The sequence below is a fragment of the Pan paniscus genome, chromosome 7 (assembly GCF_029289425.2).
Source record: "Pan paniscus chromosome 7, NHGRI_mPanPan1-v2.0_pri, whole genome shotgun sequence".
Classification (NCBI taxonomy): Eukaryota; Metazoa; Chordata; class Mammalia; order Primates; family Hominidae; genus Pan; species Pan paniscus.
Window position 1 is genome coordinate 129,693,324 of NC_073256.2, and position 19,945 is coordinate 129,713,268.

Sequence of the window (19,945 nt, forward strand, 5' to 3'; positions counted from 1 at the left end):
TGTACAAAGGACTCTGAAAAATCCCTTACATGCCTCTTTCATTAATCACTAAAATGCCACATCAAAATATGTGTAAATATACTCATGTTACCAAAAGAGACACTAAATTTCATAGTGGTTGAATTATTTGCCCAACTCACACAGCCAGAATTTGAACCAAGTTCCAGTATAAAATTAAGACACATTGTCTCCCAGATTTATAGATAAATAAACCTCGTTTTGAATATCATTTTGTTGCTGCCATTTCCCTATTTTCAATTTACAGTGTTTTTTTATGGCCTACAGATTGAATTTATCATCTTAGATAAAGCAAGATCATTACCCTAATTCTCATCAGTCTCTCACACAAGATGTCTGCTATATCCAGCTGAACTTTCCTGGGTCCTTTGTATTTGCCATGTTCATTTCCTATCCCACATCTTCATTTTTGGCAAGCTTGCCAGCCTAGAAATTGGCACCATAATATTTAGCATTTAGTGTTTCATTGTGTTGAATTGTTTTATGTATTGGTTCACGTTCCATGTATAGCTTATGTATTTCGTATTGTATTTGCATTTCCTACAATACCTAACACATTTAATTTAGTTGTTTATTAAATAAGTTATTATTGAGCTCCTATGATCTGCCAGATGCCAGAAACCATAATAGGTGCTGGAAATGCGAAGGTAAGCAAAGCAGACAGAAGCCTGCTCTGTATATGCTAATAGTCGGTGAGAAAGATATTAATTAGTAGAATTTAACTAGTTGAAGCAAGGGGTGTGTGTGTGTGTGTGTGTGTGTGTGTGTGTGTGTGTGTGTGTGTTTTCTGGAGATGAATGATAGCCCTAGTGAGAGAGAGGAGGGATCGAAAAGAGCAAAAATCAGGGGCTAAATCAGACAGGATTGTACAAGTTATACTCAGGATTTCATTTATTTTAAGCTGAGACCAATGGGAGGCCTTTAAAGAGATTTAAGTTGGAGGGGAATGTCCTCAGATTTATCCTTTAAAAGATCACTCTGGCTGTAGTCAGAAATTTTTAAAAAGCACACACACAATTGGAAGAGAACAAGAGTGGATAGCAAAAGACTACTAGAGTCTATATTGCAGTGGGTGTTAAATAAACAATTGCTGATAGAGTCTACATAACTTCTTAGTGTCCCCAAATGACTTACGCATTAAATTAAAAGTCTTGATTATGACCTCCAAGGGTTTGTTTGTCTGATTAACTTCATCCCCACCTATTAACCAGCTTATATTTTTAGCTATAAATAATCCAAAAAAAGTTTATCTCCTCTACTTAAAATTCAAGTACCACTGATAGGCATGTGGCCTATCATTCTCACTTCTTAAAAATTGTTAAACCACATCTCTTCATTTTTAATACTAAATTTCAAAAAATCAAACCTGTCTACAACCTCTTACTGTAGTCTTTTTAATTACTGCATCAACAGAGTTCTTAAATGGTTGAGAGCTTAATATTTGATAACATAGCTAAAATTTTATGTTCTGTATAATTTTCTTTTGTCTCTCATTTTCTTGAAATCTATCTTCCTAGCTCTTTTATAACTTTGTCTGAACATGACTAAAACAGAGATGTCTTCACTGATAATGCTACCTAAAGTTGATCCGTTGCAGTTAACTTTGTTTCACAGTCTGGCAATTTTCACAATCTGTAAGAATTATGTATTTGTTTACTATCTATTTTCTTATACTAGAATGTAAATTCCATGAAAGCAGGCATTTTTGCTTTTCTTATTAACTACTAACTCTTTAGGGCATAATCCAGTGTTCAGCACATAGCAGCATTCAATAAATATTTGCTGAATGACTGAGTGCTAGAGAAATGAAAGAATGGATGCTGAATTAGTGTATATACATATATATTATATATAAGTATATATATGAATGAGTATATACGTATGATATATAACACATTTTTATGGTATTAAGTAAGGACATAGTCTAGACTCTTTGGCTCTTTGGGTTCAACTCTTGTTTTGAACACTGAAAAACTGGCAAAACTTGGGCAAGTTATTTATCTTTCTGCTTTGCTTTCCTCATTTATAAAATAATAATGATAATAGTAATAATTTTATGCCATCTCAAAGGGCATTTATGAGAATCAAATGGGTTTACACATGCAAAGCATTTGGAATACTGTCTGGCACATTTTAAGCTTATCTTTCAATAAGAATAAACCACTATGACATCAAATTGGGATTCTATTTCTTCAAGATATTTGATATTCACAAATAAATAACATAAATATTAATATTTTCTGCTTTTCTTAACTTTCACTTCTTATGTATAAAGGACATTTTGATTTGGCAATTATTTACAGAATTATGAATAAAATTGAGGCATGTTATCTTTGCTGGTCAAAGAAAAGGGTGTAACGATTGTGAGGTGTGATGCAGCAGATGTTTTGTAATTGAAGGCAACAAAGGGGAATTAAACATTGTGCAGCTCTGCTTCTCTTTCTGAAGATGTTTCTATCAAACCAATCAACATCATAAAAAATATACATAATCCAGTTTGTATTGATAACTACATTTGTGCACAAAGCAGGCTGATCAAATATTTATTCTGTAACCAGACTGATGGTTCAAATCTCGGTCTGCTGTTGGCTATTTCCATCACCTTAGGCAAACTGCTAAGAATCTGCTTCAGCTATCTCATCTGCAAAATAGACATAAAGCCAAGATTGAGTTAAAATATTATAAAGTGCTTAGAATAAGGCCTGAACATATTACCAGTTAAGAGGGAGGGTACATTCCGCTTGACAAATATTGGCATCAGCATTTCTGCTGTGATGATGTTTGTACCCCATACTCATGTAACTTCAATCTGACGTGACCTTCCTCACAATGGGTCATTCAAAGCACCCACGTGACTTCCCAGACTGTATCTAACCATTTGTTTGTTTCTTTTCTGATTTAAATTGGATATTCTTGGCCAGGCACAGTAGCTCATGCCTGTAATCCCAGCACTATGGGATGTGAGGAGAGCAGATCACTTGAGGTCAGGAGTTTGAAACCAGCTAGCCACCTGCAGAGACAGGTGAAACCCTGCCTCTACTAAAAATACAAAAATTAGCCAGGTGTGGCGGTGCATGCCTGTAATCCCAGCTACTTGGGAGGCTGAGGCAGAAGAATCACTTGAACTCAGGAGACAGAGGTTGCAGTCAGCTGAGCTTGTGCCGCTGCACTCCAGCCTGGGCAACAGAGTGAGACCCTGTCTCAAAAATAAATAAATAAGTAAATAAATAAATAAATTGGATATCCTTGTTTTACATTGAGGTACCTTATACTGTAGTATAAAATCCATGAGTTTAGCAACACACTGTATCATCCTATATAATATGTAAGTGTCTGTGGTCTCAAAACTATTAGCACAGTGCTCTGGAAATCACTTAAGAAATACTAATTAATAACAAATCAAAGTTAGAAAATACCTCATTCTGTATAAAATATATGCTTTGGTTACTCAGGAAGAAAATAAACAGGTCTGGTACAAATATATCCAATATTGTATAGGTTAGGATCATAGACAAACTGGAAATAATCTTAGAAATCATTTCTCCTAGACTCTTTAAGGGGTAGTAGGAAGATGACCTAAATAAGTGAAATGAGGTGGACAAGGTCACACATTCAGCCAGTGGTGGAACTGAAATGATTAAATCATATAAATTATGTCATCTAAACTTTAAATCGTATGTACATATATGTTAGTCCATGCTTTTCATGGATTGTTCTATTTAGAAACAGTTTGCAGCCATGACCATTAACAGAAAAGCTGCACAAAATAGATATTCACACTTTAAAAATACACATTGGAACTAAGTATGTGTTCTTTTTAGAAGAATCATTTTATCTGACATGCCCCACCAACTTTTAAACACCATTTGCTATCTAACAACTACTAACAACTACATGAGAGCATCGTATTCCACATGTCTGTATCTTCTGAGGATGGCTATTATTTAAATAGTTCTCTGTTTTTGTCCAAATGTGCATAGATATCTGGTTCCTCGTCCAACAAACATGCTTTTTGAAATTGGTTTAAGATTTGATTCTGGCAATATTTTTTCATTATTTTTAATTTTCTATTTTCTTTTCAATGAAACATCCAACCCAATTCCAGAAAATAATGCTGCGTGTATCTACTTCTATTCAATGCGCTATTAAAGGCTTCTTCAAAAAAGACAAAACAGAACACTGGCAAATTGCCATTCCTTCTCCAAACCAAAAAAAGCACAAGCACATAACCTTTCTGCCAAGTAAGGACACAGTATTCCTTACAGAGGACAGAAAAAATGTTGCATATTCCCTTATAAACTCTAAGCTCTATATAAGCCCCAGTGTACTTCAGCGCTCATCCAGATTAGTTCAAGTATGATAATCTCATGATTTGGGGGAGAACAACCATTGATAAATTTTATGTTCTGTTATGCAGTTTGGGCAGTGTGATTTTTAAACTGATCTGAAATAAGCTTAAGCTATTTCACTTGAAAGCAGAACTAAATGTATTGAAATTAATGCTACCTTAGTTTTAATTGAAGAGAAGAAAACAATAAATTTGTTTTCCATTTTGCAGAAAATCTGCCAATGAGTTGACATGAACATAGAAGTGTGTTCCAGCAGGGTTTAAATTACTTTACAAATATCCCTTTTACACCACTAATATTTTATATTCAGTTTGTTTCTCTGCCTCTATAAGGGAGAATATTAGAAATCAAGAGTGAATGCTTATTTGGATTTAGAGATGAGAGAAAGAAAGTTTCTATCATGAGGAATGAAAATGAATCAATGATCTAGTTTGGTTCTGTGTCCCAACCCAAATCTTATCTCAAATCATAATCCCCATAAGCCCCATGTGTTGAAAGAGTAGGGACTAGTGAGAGGGGATTGGATCATGGGGGTAGTTTCCCCGATACTGTTCTCATGAGAGTGAGTGAGTGCTCATGAAATCTGATGGTGTTTGACAGTTCCTCCTTTACACACTCTCTGTCTCTCCTGCCAACATTTAAAACGTGCCTGCTTCCCCTTCTGCCATGACTGTAAGTTTCCTGAGGCCTCTCCAGTCATATGGAACTGTGCGTCAATTAAACTTCTTTCCTTTATAAATTACCAAGTCTTGGGCAGTTCTTTATAGCAGTGTGAGAATGGACTAATACAGTCAACAAGAAGTCACTCTTATTATTTACCTAGAAAAGAAATAACAGAAACTATTGTGAAACAAAACTACTGGGATATCTGCTGCATTATTGTAAGAACATTTCAATATCTGTTGCATGAATTGTCTTCTCTGCCTGCAGACAGCTAATTTAAGGTATGCTGCCTTAGTGCTGAGCCCATTAAAATCTGAAAAATAACATGCCAAAGCCCTCTTCTCTACATTGTTGAGTTCCCTGGCATATAGACCTGGCTCTAATTGATAGGCATTGTCTTCTGTTAAATATAAACAGTTTCCCAGAAGACAAGGTAATTCTTTGAACTTGTTGAAACAAGTGAAAAATAAGACCTTTCCATAGTCATAATCAGAAAACAAGAACACTGTTCAAATAATCAAAATGACAGTCTTCCACCTCAGCCAACATTAGTGAATAGTATTTCCACACTAATTATATAGGTATATTCCATTCCCTCCACCTTCTAGAAAAAATACTAAGATATCCAATCATGAAACTGCTCAAATTTTCTAACAGCACCCAATCCAGAAGAAAATTATGTTTCCTTGAACCCTTCTCAAAACCATCTCATACAGTCAAATTCCTTTATCAAGCCTCTCCTGACACACTTTTGCTCAGATCACAGAGTCCCTCATCATATGTTGTCTCACTCATTATCACGAGCTAATAAATCTAACTTTGTTTAACAGAAGTTGTGTTCCTGATAGTCTTTGGCTGGAGGCAATAGAAAGTAAGATATTTAAGAAAATAAATACCATACCTTATCAACTGGGCATATACATACAGTGAAGTGTCAAAAGATAGTAATTTTGACATGACTTTTAGTTTTGAGTAATAATTAAGTAGTCATTTAAGTCATTTAACTAACAGTAAATGGTATTTTCCTTTCCTCCTAACAGTTCTAGCAGTTTGGGTTTTAGCTCCATTGCTTCATTTTATACACACATGTACACACAAACACACACACACACACATACACACACATACATTATTACACCATGTCCATAACCCCGTTCTCTCTGGACATCAAATAATAAAACCCTTTATGGGTTCTGTGCTCTAGCTATCACAATACAAAAGGAGGTCAGGTCTTTAGGTTATGTGAGGCAAAGGGGTCACACAGTTAAAGTCAATCGTGACTTATGGTTTATATAAAGCATGTCCTTACATCTGCAGCAGTCTCTTTTAGGATGAGACTTTGTGAAGTTAAATATACTTGTTTCCAAACACAGCATTTATTGTAAAAGTAGCATAACCGTAAAAGATGACCTGAAACACATTACAGGCCTTTTAAATATATTTCTTTAAAATAATGAGTCATTATGTAATCAACTGATTCTTCAATAGAAAATGTGCCAATAACAGAAAATAATAACATAATTATTAAATCATATTATGCTAAGAAAATCTTCCACTTACAAAGTGAATTTCCCTAGTACATTGATATTAGAAAATCAAGTGACCCGGATAATTGGCTTAAACACCATAAAATAATTTTGGTATTAAATTAGTAAATACATATTTTGGCTATACTCTAGTCACCTGGTTATTTTGAGTGACATAAGCCAGATCTCAATAAAACTTTTTTCTCTTGGCACAGTGACCACAGGCACATTTTAGAAACTATAAAGAATACATTGAGCTGTGATAAATCTATAAGGTACTGTCACTACTTTGTAGATCTTGGGTAAATGAAGCAATAAGAAGCTTAAAGCTTCAAGTTATAATTAGGAGGCGTATTTGAGAAAATGAGATGACCCATCATATTGCTAAAAATGAAAATCACTTTGACTAAATTTTTAAAGAAAATTAGGTTTATATACCATTAAATATAATCTATTCATGAGATAATAGCAGCTTAGAACATTGTCTGGCACTTAATAAGAATACAATGAATTTTAGCTGTTGTTATTGTTGTTTTGATTTTTCAAAAAGGGATCATTCTTTGAAGTCAGGCAGGCCTATTTTGAACTCCAGCCAGCCCTTCTACTTATTAGTTCTCCGGCTTTATGTAGGTTATCTGGTTTTTTACTCAGTTTGTTCATTATTAAAATGAAGATAATAATACTTACCTTATAGGGTTATTATGAAAATTAGCAATAATACATGGAAAGCACCTAGCACAGGGCTCAGCATATTAAAATTTCAATAAATGGTTGTTACCACTAATATAGTGATGGCTATACAAAGTCACTGCAAAAAGAACACTCAGTTAAAATTTATTTTGGGTAATTTATCTTTTAGGGGGTCATTAATTAGGACTGAATATTATTATTAATTATAAACCAACCTCATCTTGACTCTACAGCAGATATGAAGGAAATGCGGTTCTTACTTTAGGAAATCATAATTATAGCAACACAAAGAGATACAAAAACATTTCCTCAAATGAGAAAAAAATATGATATCTGAAGTAAAGTGCCTCAACATTTACGCTTGTCCTATTTTTTCATTGCAGAGAGCTTTCATTTTGCAAAGCTTTTTTATAAATGTTATTTTTGATCATAAAAGGCTTTACGATGGTGATGTTTTATAAAAGACAGATGGCTGCCTGGATCTCATAAAGGAAGTTAGGTTAGAGAAAAAAACACACATTTTTTCCCTCTCTTTTCCAGCACATTCAAAATATATCAACAAATAAAACTTCAATGATCAATGTGACCTTAAGAAAATACACAAAAATACTGAATTGTCAGCCTTATAAAATAAATATACAAGTCTTGAGAAAATCACTTCTGAATTATAAAGCAAGGTATATCAGAAGTAACTATCAAGTCTAAGAGGATATAAAGAAAACTGGGTGGGGTAGTAAACCATTCAAAGATTAGGCATACTCAGCCAGCTTAAAATAAGTGTTAAGCTTATAATGAATTATATGCTTGGTTTATTTATCAAAAATTCCAAATAATTTGACCAATTTTTTACTATTATGAGATTTCCTTATGACATTGAGCTTATAGCTCAAATTAGTATTAACAGGCATATCTTCTTGTTCTTGTTAAGGAGGATGTAATTTAGAAATTACATATTTAGTAATTCTAAAATGATCTTTTTAAAAGTTGTTACTAACACTGCTCAAATAAATGCAAACAACTTTTTAAAGAGTCTGAATGCACACTTCCCACTGTAACACTAAAATACAATCAGTCAATAACAAAAATATAAAGAGGATAAGAACAAGAAATTTGTATCCTCAAAAAACAGTCAATAAACTCATAAGGCTTATAAAATAATACACCATATTGTAATTAAGTTTTCAAAAGTTTGGTAAAAAGAGTAAGTGTAATCATAGAAGTGATGGCAGTGATCACCATGAGTTCAAATTATCAAGAAGTGGAGGAAATGGGACTTAACATAAAAAGACTTAAATAACTGAAGATGAGTTAAGAAACCAAGAGTATTTATGATGGAGATGAAGATGAGATTTAAGAATGGAAGTTCAGGAGGCAGTGAGAAAACCAACCTGACTGAAGTTGTGTAGGGACTGCAGAGTAACAATCAGTGAACTGGATTATAGGGTAGCTCTAAATTAGATTTAATGTAGGCCTCATGCATTCTTGAAAAGGCAGGTAGGAATGAAAGCAGTGCTTTAGAAAAATTATCCTATTAGGCTAGAGAAATTTAAAGTATCAGTCAATTTTTAACATGAACTCTGGCTATGCTCCCAAACATCAAGTTTATTTTAAAATTTGGGTAGAATCTCCATAGCTGTTGATTCAAACAGTAGGCTTCATTAGGCTCTGGCAATTTTTTTGCACCTTATTATAAAATCTAATGAATAAATGTCCTATTTGAAAAATCTAAAATGTGAGGTAAGATATGGTATGGAAACAGATATTTACTGAACATCTGCTCTGTCAGGCATTATGCTACCTGTATATTATCAATGAACTCCAATTCTCAAAACGTCTCCTCAGCTTAAAGCTGATAATAGTAACAATTACAATATTTCTACAGTTGAGCTATGTAAAATTGCCCATAGGATTTTTTGACCAACGATTTTATATGGTTCAACCTAATATATGCCAGTAATTGGAATAAATTATACATATATAATATGACATTTAATCCTCTCAGCAATTCTATCACATTGCTTTACAGCTGAGGAAAGTAGAGATCAAAGTGTAACTTGTCCAAGGTCAAATAGAAAATCAAGGGTTAAATGAATATCTGATCTGTTTTATTTTTATTGATTGATTGATTGATTGATTTTGAGACAGAGCTTCACTCTTGTTGCCCACGCTGGAGTGCAATGGCGCCATCTCGGCTCACTGCAACCTCTGCCTCCCGGGTTCAAGTGATTCTCCTGCCTCAGCCACCTGAGTAGCTGGGATTACAGGCATGAACCACCACGCCTGGCTAATTTTGTATTTTTAGTAGAGACGGGGTTTCGCCATGTGGGTCAGGCTAGTCTCGAACTCCCGACCTCAGGTAATCCACCTGCCTTGGCCTCCCATAGTGCTGGGATTACAGGCATGAGCCACTGCGCCTGGCCTTGATCTGCTTTATTCTTAAGCAATTCTATTTCTATCACACATGTCTCAAAACCCACTTGCAAAAGTCAAGTGAAACATTTTGAAATGAGGATATATGTTTATATATTCATATATGTGTATATTTAAATCCACACTAAGATTTTGTGTTTATGTATATCTATTATCCACATATTTTTATATGAATGTTCAAATTCTCATACACACACACACACACACACAAACACACAACACTGACATCCTTTCCTTTGATAATATTTTTCCCTTGAAATGTCTCCTAAATTTATAAAAATTTTATACTTCCTATAGGGTTATCTTGTGGATATTTATAGTTCATCAATGAATAGTCCTTTATGATTTCAAGCAGTACATAAAATGATAAAAAATATTGAGGCAGAAATCCATGTGGAGATAAAATGTACATAATATAGTTCGGCAACTAATTCATTTTTTTATCTTAATTATTATGTATTAGTTCCCGAATTATGATTTTCTATCAAATAATAATTCTATTGTTTCAGCCTTAGGCTATATCTGCAAACTGCCAGCATTAATGATCAACTCAGTAGGAAAGGCAAATAAATTATTTTTTTAAAAAAAACAGCCGGAATAAAAGTTGTCTGACTGAATATCCAACTTTCCCGAAGAGATCAGCGTGTTCATGGTGGTATGGCCATAGACTGAACCCCTGACTTTTCAACTGGTTATGTTGGATTGCATATCAGTTCTGGATGGCAGTGGATCACTATGGAGAAACTAATTAGATACCATCTAATTGGCTGATAAGTGCTCAAATTAAGCAACTCAAACATTTTATGATAAATTTCTGACTAGATCCCATGTGCTTTAAATGTGTTTGAACACAATCACAGTTGATTTACTATATACTATATTTTTCATGGAATATAAGCTTTAAGTATCAAATATTTAGCTACTTGTATATTAAAAAGGTGAAATGCTAAGTCATACATTATGTAATGGGCAAAGCACATGTCCATCCTCACATTTTCATATAATTTTTGCAAACTTAATTTAGTAGATTATTGGTCTTGTGAAATACTCATGGAATTAGTCTGACAAAGTTATATGAGGCAGAATGTGTTATAATGAGACTGTAGTCATAGCAGATAAAAGGATGTAATCATTATAGATAAATAGCCATTTTCTTATTAATAATGGAATACAACCAATTGAGGATTAAAACAAAAATAAAGAAGAGAAACACCTCTGTGAAACCTTCTGAATGTCCTTTCAAAAAGTTAAGTTTATGAATACAGAGCCCAGAACAAAGGATCCTATACAATGAAATCAAATTGAGACTATACATAAATTATTCCACAGCAGTAAAAGCTATGAACTTAATGATCTGGAATAGTCACTTAAAACTGTAAGATTCTAGAATAGACACAGTTTTGAAACAACAGTATAAATGAATGAGTAATGTGATCCAAAGCGTGAAGATACTGAATGCCAATTTTAGAAAGAGTCACAGCAGGTTGAATAGATTAAACATTTTGTATAGGAAAAAAATCTATTGATGTCTCAAAATTACATGCAATAGAGTATGAACAGCTGGTTCTCCTTTATTGGTTTTCATGCAGAAATGATTATTTTCCAGTGGGTAATTACTGACTGATTTATTTCCTATATCCATTTGCTCACATTTTAATGTCCCTGAATACTTAGAAGAGGTCATCTTTTGCAAGGAAATGTGTTTGAAATGCTAAAGTTACTGTGATTATAAAATTTCTAAATTTTAATACCTTTTCAATCATTGGTTAAATATATATTACATTCACTTTTTTCCAGGACAAATTAAACAGTAGCAAATGAAATAGGAACTCTCAGATAATACCAACCGTGATAACTGAGCACAAAAAAGCCACTTGTTGTGAAATCACTGTGGAATTTGATTAGAATCTGATTTGAAGTACTGTAGACTGATTCCAAAGCGGTATTGCCACTGAACTGACCGATCTGAGGTGAATTTTGGTCTGGTCCATCCCTATGAGACAAGGATTGGGAAAGGAGGAGAGATCAAGATTGATTGTAGAAGTAGTTTTGAACCGTATTTAATAAAAGTATTGCATATATTTATATTCTATTGTATCAATAATAAAGATGCAGGAAGCTAACCAATGAGTGCAAATTATATATTCTATATCTATGTAGGTGACCACATATTTTTAAATGTAAAGTATAAAAATAGATTACATTTTTACTAAATGGAATGTACTCATATTAGTTATAATCAATACATTGTCTTTTTTTTTTTTTTTTTACCAAAACTCTGATGCTTTTAAATGCTTGAGGTTTGCCCCTCTTTTATTTTCTTCAGCAACAATCTTGAGAATCACAGACTGTTAAAGTTACAACTCTTAGAACTCAGATAAACAAATTATCAGTAGTTAATTATTAATTCAGATACTTTCTTTAACACATTTTTATTTATTTATTTATTTAGAGCCAGGGCCTCACTCCGTTGCCCATGCTGGAGTGCAGTAGGATGATCACAGCTCACTGCACCTTTGACCTCCCAGGCTCAAGGGATCCTCTCATCTCAGCTTCCTGAATAGCTGGGACCACAGGCGCATGCCACCATGTCTGGCTAATTTTTTATTTTTTCTAGAGAGAGTCTCACTATGTTGCCCAGGCTGGTATTGAACTCTTGGGATTAAGTGATGCTCCCACTGTGGCCTCCCAAAGTGCTGGGATTGCAGATGTTAGCCGCTGCACCTGGCCTTAATATATTTTTAAATAAAGATGTTTCAATTGACAAGACTTTAATACAACTAAATTTTTATGGCAGAAATCCACTAGTTATATTAAATAATTATAATTTCTTAAATTCCACTGGCTTTTGTAAGTAGAGAACTTCCATACCTTAAACTTAAGTCTGTTAACTTCCTGTTTTAGCACATTAATTTAATAATATTTTTTAATCTCGTTTTCACCTATGAAGTCTTTGTTCCACAATGCTTACCTAGTTCATGGGGCAAATAAGCCAAAACCTATTTCTCTTGTGTATGTAATTCTACAAGACACATACTGTCACCCTCAGTTACTCACATCAATTCAAATATCAGATGACAATTTGTAACAGAGGATTGTGATATAGTTTTATTCCAACCTTGTTTTACTGTGTATATAATTGAATAAATCAATAACAATAGTCCTGACTTACCATACAGTAATGAAATCATATATTGGTTCTGTTTGAAGGACAGTAAAATTGATGTAGATGCCATTCCCAGGGGGTACTCTTACAAGCCAAAAACAATCTTGAAAGTTTGGATATTCATCAGGATACCCAGGAGAATAAATGGTGCCATTCATTGCAGTTATATTCCCACCACAAAGAGCTACGGAAAAAGTCACAAAACAAAATAATATTTTAAAATAACAATAAACTGACTGTGGAGAAAAAGGCAAACATTTCACATATCTTAAGCATTATGAAACACATTTATGCTTTGTTTTTACTTCAGTTGAGGTATGTATAATGAAGTTGGCAACAGTGCACAAAATAGAGCCAACTTTTATTTATTTTTCCACATGAGGTATACTAAATAATTGTTATTAATGATCACTAGATTAGTAAATTACATTGTCTTCTCTATTATTTAAATATTTTATATCAATGCAAAGACTTTAACTTTCATTTGCCTCTTACTATGTGTACATATAAGGCCTTATAAGAGGTTCAAAGCCTTTTATTTCAAAGGATTTTCTAGAGGAAAGGAACTCAGTAGCAGTATCTGGGTTAGTGGTTTATGTAAGAATGACTTAAATGCATACAAACCCACATGCACCCCCTTCCCTTCCCCACACACATAAGAAAAGCTCTAAAGTGTGAATCAACTATTTTTTCACTCCCAATAGGAAAGGTTAGGACTCCTGCCAATAATGATAAAATCGTTATTCATTATAGAGCCTTAGGGGTTTAAAAAATATCTTCAGCTGAGAGACTATATATTTAGCATGCTGTTGGAAGAGGAAGACAAGTAAAAAGTGCCAAAACAATATTAAAAACAGATGACATCACCTAAAAGATAGCTTCAAGTTAGAAGCATACCTTCACACCTTGGAAGTGGATGATTCCAATTACGACTGACTCCGTGAAGGCATGTGAGAGCTGAATTTCCAATTAATGTGTATCCTGGGAAACATTCAAATGAAATGGTTTGACCCACAGTAAAATCATTACCAATTACAAAACCATTTCGAAACGGGCGTGGATCAGGACAGCTTTGCAACTGATAGGCTGGAAAGAGGAAAAAGAAAGACATTTTTTCTTTCCAAATTTCAGAGGCCACAGATAGGGTACTACAGCAATTTTGCAACTTACAAATAGATGTGATGCTACTTGCAGTTGATTATAAATAGCAATTCAGGTTTATGATAAATGCTGTCAATGACCTGTGACATAAATTTCTTCTCATGTCTACAATTTTCATATTTAAAATGTTAGTACAATTAATAAAAACGCATGCTTTCTTCACCTACTTGTGCAACCCAACTAAATTATGTTTTAATGAAAATGTAAACTCTTCTTAAAGCTACAATTTTAATCCAATGCATTCTGATTCTCTTCCAGAGAATGCAATTGCTTCTTGATTATGTTACAAGCACACAGAATGCAATAAGAATATGTATAAGCCTAATTCTGAGCCTTTTTACAGTTTGTTTTACTAATTGTTTTTCTACAGATCACAATATACTTCTGTTGAGTTAATTGCAAAGAAGTTAGTTTGTAAAATAAAGCACTGGAAAAAAATTTTATTTTAATATAAAATGAACTTTGTACTTCAGTTATGGGATAATTTGGGCAATGCAGTATAATTGTCTATTTATTTGTTCATACTTCTCTTGCTCTACATTTTGTATGAGATCAAAGTTCCTGTTTGTATTATTATCCTATCTCAAAGCCTTGGCTATTGCCTTTCACAGAGTAGTGTTAAATAAACACTACTAAATAAATGTTAGACCTATGAACAGGGCCTATTCTCATATAATATCAATATTTGGAACTTTTTAATTAAGAAGTTCAAAATTGTATTCTAATTAGTAAAATTTAAATTTCTGAAAATCAAAGACTACTTCTCTACCAAACCATTAAAATTTTATATTCCTCAAATAAAAAATTACATTCGAAGTTAAATAAACTATCCTGTTGTTTATTACAATATAACTCAAATTTTTAGGACTAAAGGTTTCAGAATTAATGAACAAATTCTTTAAAATGTTAAGTGCTTTCATTCTTAATGTGTCCTTTTCATTTTAATTGATATTCTACACAAAAAATATTCTACACAAAAATATATTAGAAAGAGTTCTTATTCCAACTTAAGACAAATGTGTATTAGGAATTGATCATTAGGAGTTGGAATATATTATTCTATTAAATATACCCTTTCAATTTCTACTCCAAGTTTTTTAGTTTAATAAGTATAGAAAATAGATTTTAAGTGTGTAGGAGAAAGTTCCCATTCTAATGTTATATACAATACAGTGAGGTGGGAGAATTGGGTCTGGAGGCAGGGAACCTAAGGCTGTCTAACACCAACTTCCTCAAACTAAATTGAAAGGAAAACCCTAACTTTCCACACCTTAGTAATAAAAGGACCAGAGGCAACTCCGTCTGCAAACCCCTCACCTTTTTGGCCCAGCAGATGAGAAATTGGCTGTGTGCAACCAATCAGACTGATTGCAGGCCGAGTCCTCGTTTGCATAGAAGTATAACTTTGTAACTTCACCTTAGCCTCTGATTGGTTGCAAAAAGCAATTGGTTGCTTTTTGCAACCAATCAGATATTTGCACAGGAGTGTGATCTTTGTAACTTCACTTCAGCTTCTGGTTGGCTGCTTTCAGATCAGACTGATTGCGGGCTACCACTTCATCTACATGGGGTGAGCATGAAGTGGCCAATGGGAAACTTCTAGGGGGCATCTGGACCCAAAAAGATTCTGTATCTGGGCCCTTGAGCCACTGATCGGCCTGCTGCCACACTGGGAGTGTACTTTTGTTTTCAATAAATCCCTGATTTCGTTCTTTTGTTGCTTCATTCTTTCTTTGCTTTGCTGGGCGTTTTGTCCAATTCTTTGTTCAAAAAGCCAAGAACCCGGACAACTTGCAGTCACAATCTTGTACCGGTGACAACAGGACTTACCAAACCTAATAATCTTGTCAGTAATAACATTAATTTTCAAACTGATTCCTTCAGTAGATGGGTACTCTAAATTGTACAGTATAACTTTTCCAAATTCAGAAGGTTCTTAAAATTTAACCACAAAATCAATCCAAAAATAATATTGACTCTGTGAATATATATGTTAACTATTTCTTTAAAATGCACTAGGTTAGTTACATAAATGTAGCACAAAAAGAAACCATTTTAAAACTCAGTGTGATTCACAAATAACATCTCCTCATCATTGTAATACATTATGGCTCATGTTAATAATACGTCAGTAACAGTGAAAAAAGTTTATATATTTTACACTTTTATTATGTCAATAATGAATTGTTTTTCAAGGATATATTAACTGAAAATATCAGAGTTAATAAAGCTAAAATTCTAATTTTACATCATTCAAATAAGAACATTATTTTGAGAGAGAGGGAAAATGAGAATAGGAAAAAAACAGGTTTAGTCAGTTTTAAGGTGCATGGCAAAGAACTTGGCATAAGGCCATGTACACTTGCTAAAGTATATCACAAATATGGTTCTGAGTCTTCTAGCAGCAAAGAAGAGAAATTCAACCAATTACCCAATTGTTTTAAAAATAATTAATTTCCTTGCAAGCATGGTTAATTCAATGTGCTGGGAGGTGATTGAAATGACTCCTATTTTATGAAAGTGATTATGTGTAATGTAGTGTTCTTACATTATGCACGCAAGTATAATACAAATTATAATTATTTCAGATCCATGTAATTTGATGTTTAAGACCTATCTCTATCTTAACTACTTTCAAATTTCCTTTTTGGTAGATACTTTAGCAAATATTTATTGTGCTTACTGCTCTAGATGCTTATGATACTCCAATGAACAACCCAATTGCCTGTTCTTGAGGAGCTGAGATACAAAAGCATTACATAAAGTCCTTCAATAATTAGGGCAGAGATGTAATAACATTTTCGTTTATTTTGATTAAAAATTTCAGCCATTAGAAATAAACTTTATTATGTAAAATATCATTTTAATATTTAATTTTAACAGAATATGCACATATAAGACATGAAATAATATAATAGCAATAGCTAAAAAGGACTGAGTAATTACTAAAAATATACATCATGGAATACACCTTACATACATTTTTTAATAAAAAGTTCAATACAACTTATCTGAAAGTTAGTATAATTAACTCCATTATGCACATGAGCAAATGGAGAGCAAGGCCGAGGCCACATTAGATAGAATAGGAAGAATCAACATTTGAGCCTAGCTTTACTTACGCCCAAACCCTTTACTCAAAAGAGATAAAAATCTTGCTCAAGGTCATGCAGTAGTTCTGTTTGAGAGATAGGTCTAATATAACATGTTTATCAAAGTATTTATATTCTCATGACAATAGAACAAAATGAAGGAATGTCATATTAGTCTATCACTATAAAGTAAAAGAACATTTTACATAATACAACACATGAATAATACAAAATATCTTTTCAATATATTCCTTTTAATATAAAAGCAAAGATAAATCTTTGCTGTGCAGCTGGCCTTGCTTATTTGCCATGCCTTGCTTAATTTAATTGTGTATTAACTTAAGACTAATTCAATCCTGTTTCATGGTTAGGATTTTCTAAGGTCTCAGAGAGACATCATTCTCCCTGTGTAGTTCCCAGAGAGTTGCATTGTTCTAAAAATCTTCCTAATTGAAGCTCACCTTGGCTTAAGTTTTTTTTTTTTCTTTCTAAAACAGAATACAGAAAATAATTAGACTCAGTTAAATATTTCTAATAGCTGATTTGGGGTTATATAAATTTTCATTTTTTATTATTTCTCTTACCTTGGTATACAATATGAAACCCTTGTTTGTTTTGTGAATAGTCACTGTGAAAATATAAGCTGGTTTCATGGGTGGTGCTGAATAAGGAAGATGGTATTTGAGGACCACTAAGCCGGCCAATAACAGTACTAGTTTCTGAGGATCCACTTCGTACTTCCAAATAATCATGTATGGTTTCTGTAGAAAAATTTACAAACTGGAGATGTACACCTGAAGAAGAAAACAAACAGAATGCTACTTTATTTGTTTTACCGAATTAAACATAAATATACACACACACAATCACATCAATGTACTTAGATAAGTTTGCATTTAAGTCAAGAGGCATAATCTCAAGATCTGAGTCATGGATTTGCTGTCTGCCTAGGACAGGTAACTTTGCTGAGGTTCAAAGTAAAAGAATACTGCTCTCACATGTCCATTATTAGTTAAAAGGAAAAACATTTCATTTCATTATAATGTCACTGTATGAAAAATGATCCAAAAAAGTGGCTTTCTTATTCTTTAATATGCTTTAAATTACATAAACTAATTTTTAGAGGAAAAGGCCGCTTTTGGCCTAATTTGTGTTATGGAAAAGGTCAATCTAAGGTTGAAAATAATTGCAAATTTGTAATATAGATTTGTAACATAGATTCCACAATTGCATTAGAAGTTATTCATTCACAGGAGAGAAACTAACTTCTCAGAAATATAACGTATATAATTTAAACGGTGCTCTTTCAGTGTTTTGCTTATCAGAAGATAATGCAGGCTTTTATATAATAACCTTAATAAAATCTGGTGATCATTGTTATATGTGGTCATATTGCAATGTAATCTCAATATCTTTATAAGCATAACTAAAATATGAGACAGTGAAATGTCTCTGGGATAAAAAATGTTAATTAAAGTATATTTGCTTAATTAATTTAACACTCAATTTTAGTAAATTTGATGTTTTTCTTACTATTATCACTCTCTAAATTATTTGTAATAAAATCTGATATTTGGTGAAAGTTTTAAGTTATTTATATTTGCTACACATTATATATATTACCTGCCTTAAGTGATTTATATATGCTAACTTATTTAATTCTCACCATTTCATGAGAACAAGGAAAGTGAGTCGCAGAGAAGTAAGACACATGTAAAGTTTACACAATGACCCAGTAGGCTTGAACTGCAAACCGAGGCATTCAGACTCTTAAGCTTATGATATTAATAACTACACTGGGGCTCTGAGTAAATGCACATCATGTTACTAAATGGTTTTTTAAACAGTCCCTTGGACAAATAAGCTTTGGAAATATTTAAAACAGGGTTTAAAATATTAAACAACTTTCTAAAAAATTAGATTAACTTTTTAGAACTTTGGACATGCAACCTTAATATGTGAAGACCGAAGATATGCACTTTTTGTTTTTATTTTTAACTGAGCACTTTTATTACAAACATTTTCCAAAATTGTTTCATATATTCTTGAACACATGTTTCTTTACCTCTTGAAATGTATATATATATATAGTTTAAATACATTGGACCTAATATTTGATTTAATCAAAACTCAAAGAAAAGAGTATGGTTATTAAAATGTAATCAAGTATCAAAATCTCTTATGTTTTCATTTATAAATTAGAGCTATATATTCAAGTTTTAATAAAGTTGGTTTTCAAAATCAAGAATTAGCCAGAAATTGAAGATCATGTTATAATGAGATTATTGAAACTATTTTTAATAATTCATTTTAAAATAATTCATTTAGCTACATAAGCTACAGTGGCTAGTGAAAGACGTGGAAGAGCCATGCTGGTTCAAATCTGTTGTTCATTTACATCAGTATTCTATCAATGGACATAGAAGTTCACTACAACTTCGAATTCAGAGTTTCCACATTTTAGCCAAAATGATCCTAAATAGGATTTCTAAATAGAAAGTCCCCAGCAACCTTCTCTCAATAACGTTCTGCTTTCCCAAAACCTCAGGCCAGTCACACAGTGTTCAGGCATGTTTAATTTTTTTTAGCTTTCTCACCTGCATTTTTCTACTTCTTACCTTGTTTACCTAGAATTTCTTTCACACGTCCTGCAGCAGACTGACATTCTTTGCTGGACTGACTTTTACTTAACTTTTTGTTTTTTCATTTCATTTAATCATTTATTTATTTTTTAAAGACAGGGTGGCCCAGCTGCTCAGTGGCATGATCACAGCTCACTGTAAACTCAAACTCCGGTACTCATGCAGTCCTTCTGCCTCAGCCTTCTGATTAGGTGGGACATACAGGTGG

General features: G+C 32.9%; 1 protein-coding gene across 2 annotated transcripts in view; it reads right to left on the minus strand.

The window, feature by feature from the left end:
• The window catches only part of CSMD3 (CUB and Sushi multiple domains 3), a 1,211,357-nt gene that overhangs the window by 100,709 nt on the left and 1,090,703 nt on the right, over nucleotides 1–19,945 (minus strand). For both annotated transcript variants that reach the window (XM_003823338.5, XM_034966508.3), the window contains 4 exons: nucleotides 17,680–17,889; nucleotides 13,740–13,928; nucleotides 12,849–13,026; nucleotides 11,524–11,669 (listed from right to left, as the gene is read on the minus strand). In XM_003823338.5, coding sequence (XP_003823386.3) covers nucleotides 11,524–11,669; nucleotides 12,849–13,026; nucleotides 13,740–13,928; nucleotides 17,680–17,889 — 723 coding nt within the window. The remainder of the gene's footprint in view (nucleotides 1–11,523; nucleotides 11,670–12,848; nucleotides 13,027–13,739; nucleotides 13,929–17,679; nucleotides 17,890–19,945) is intronic.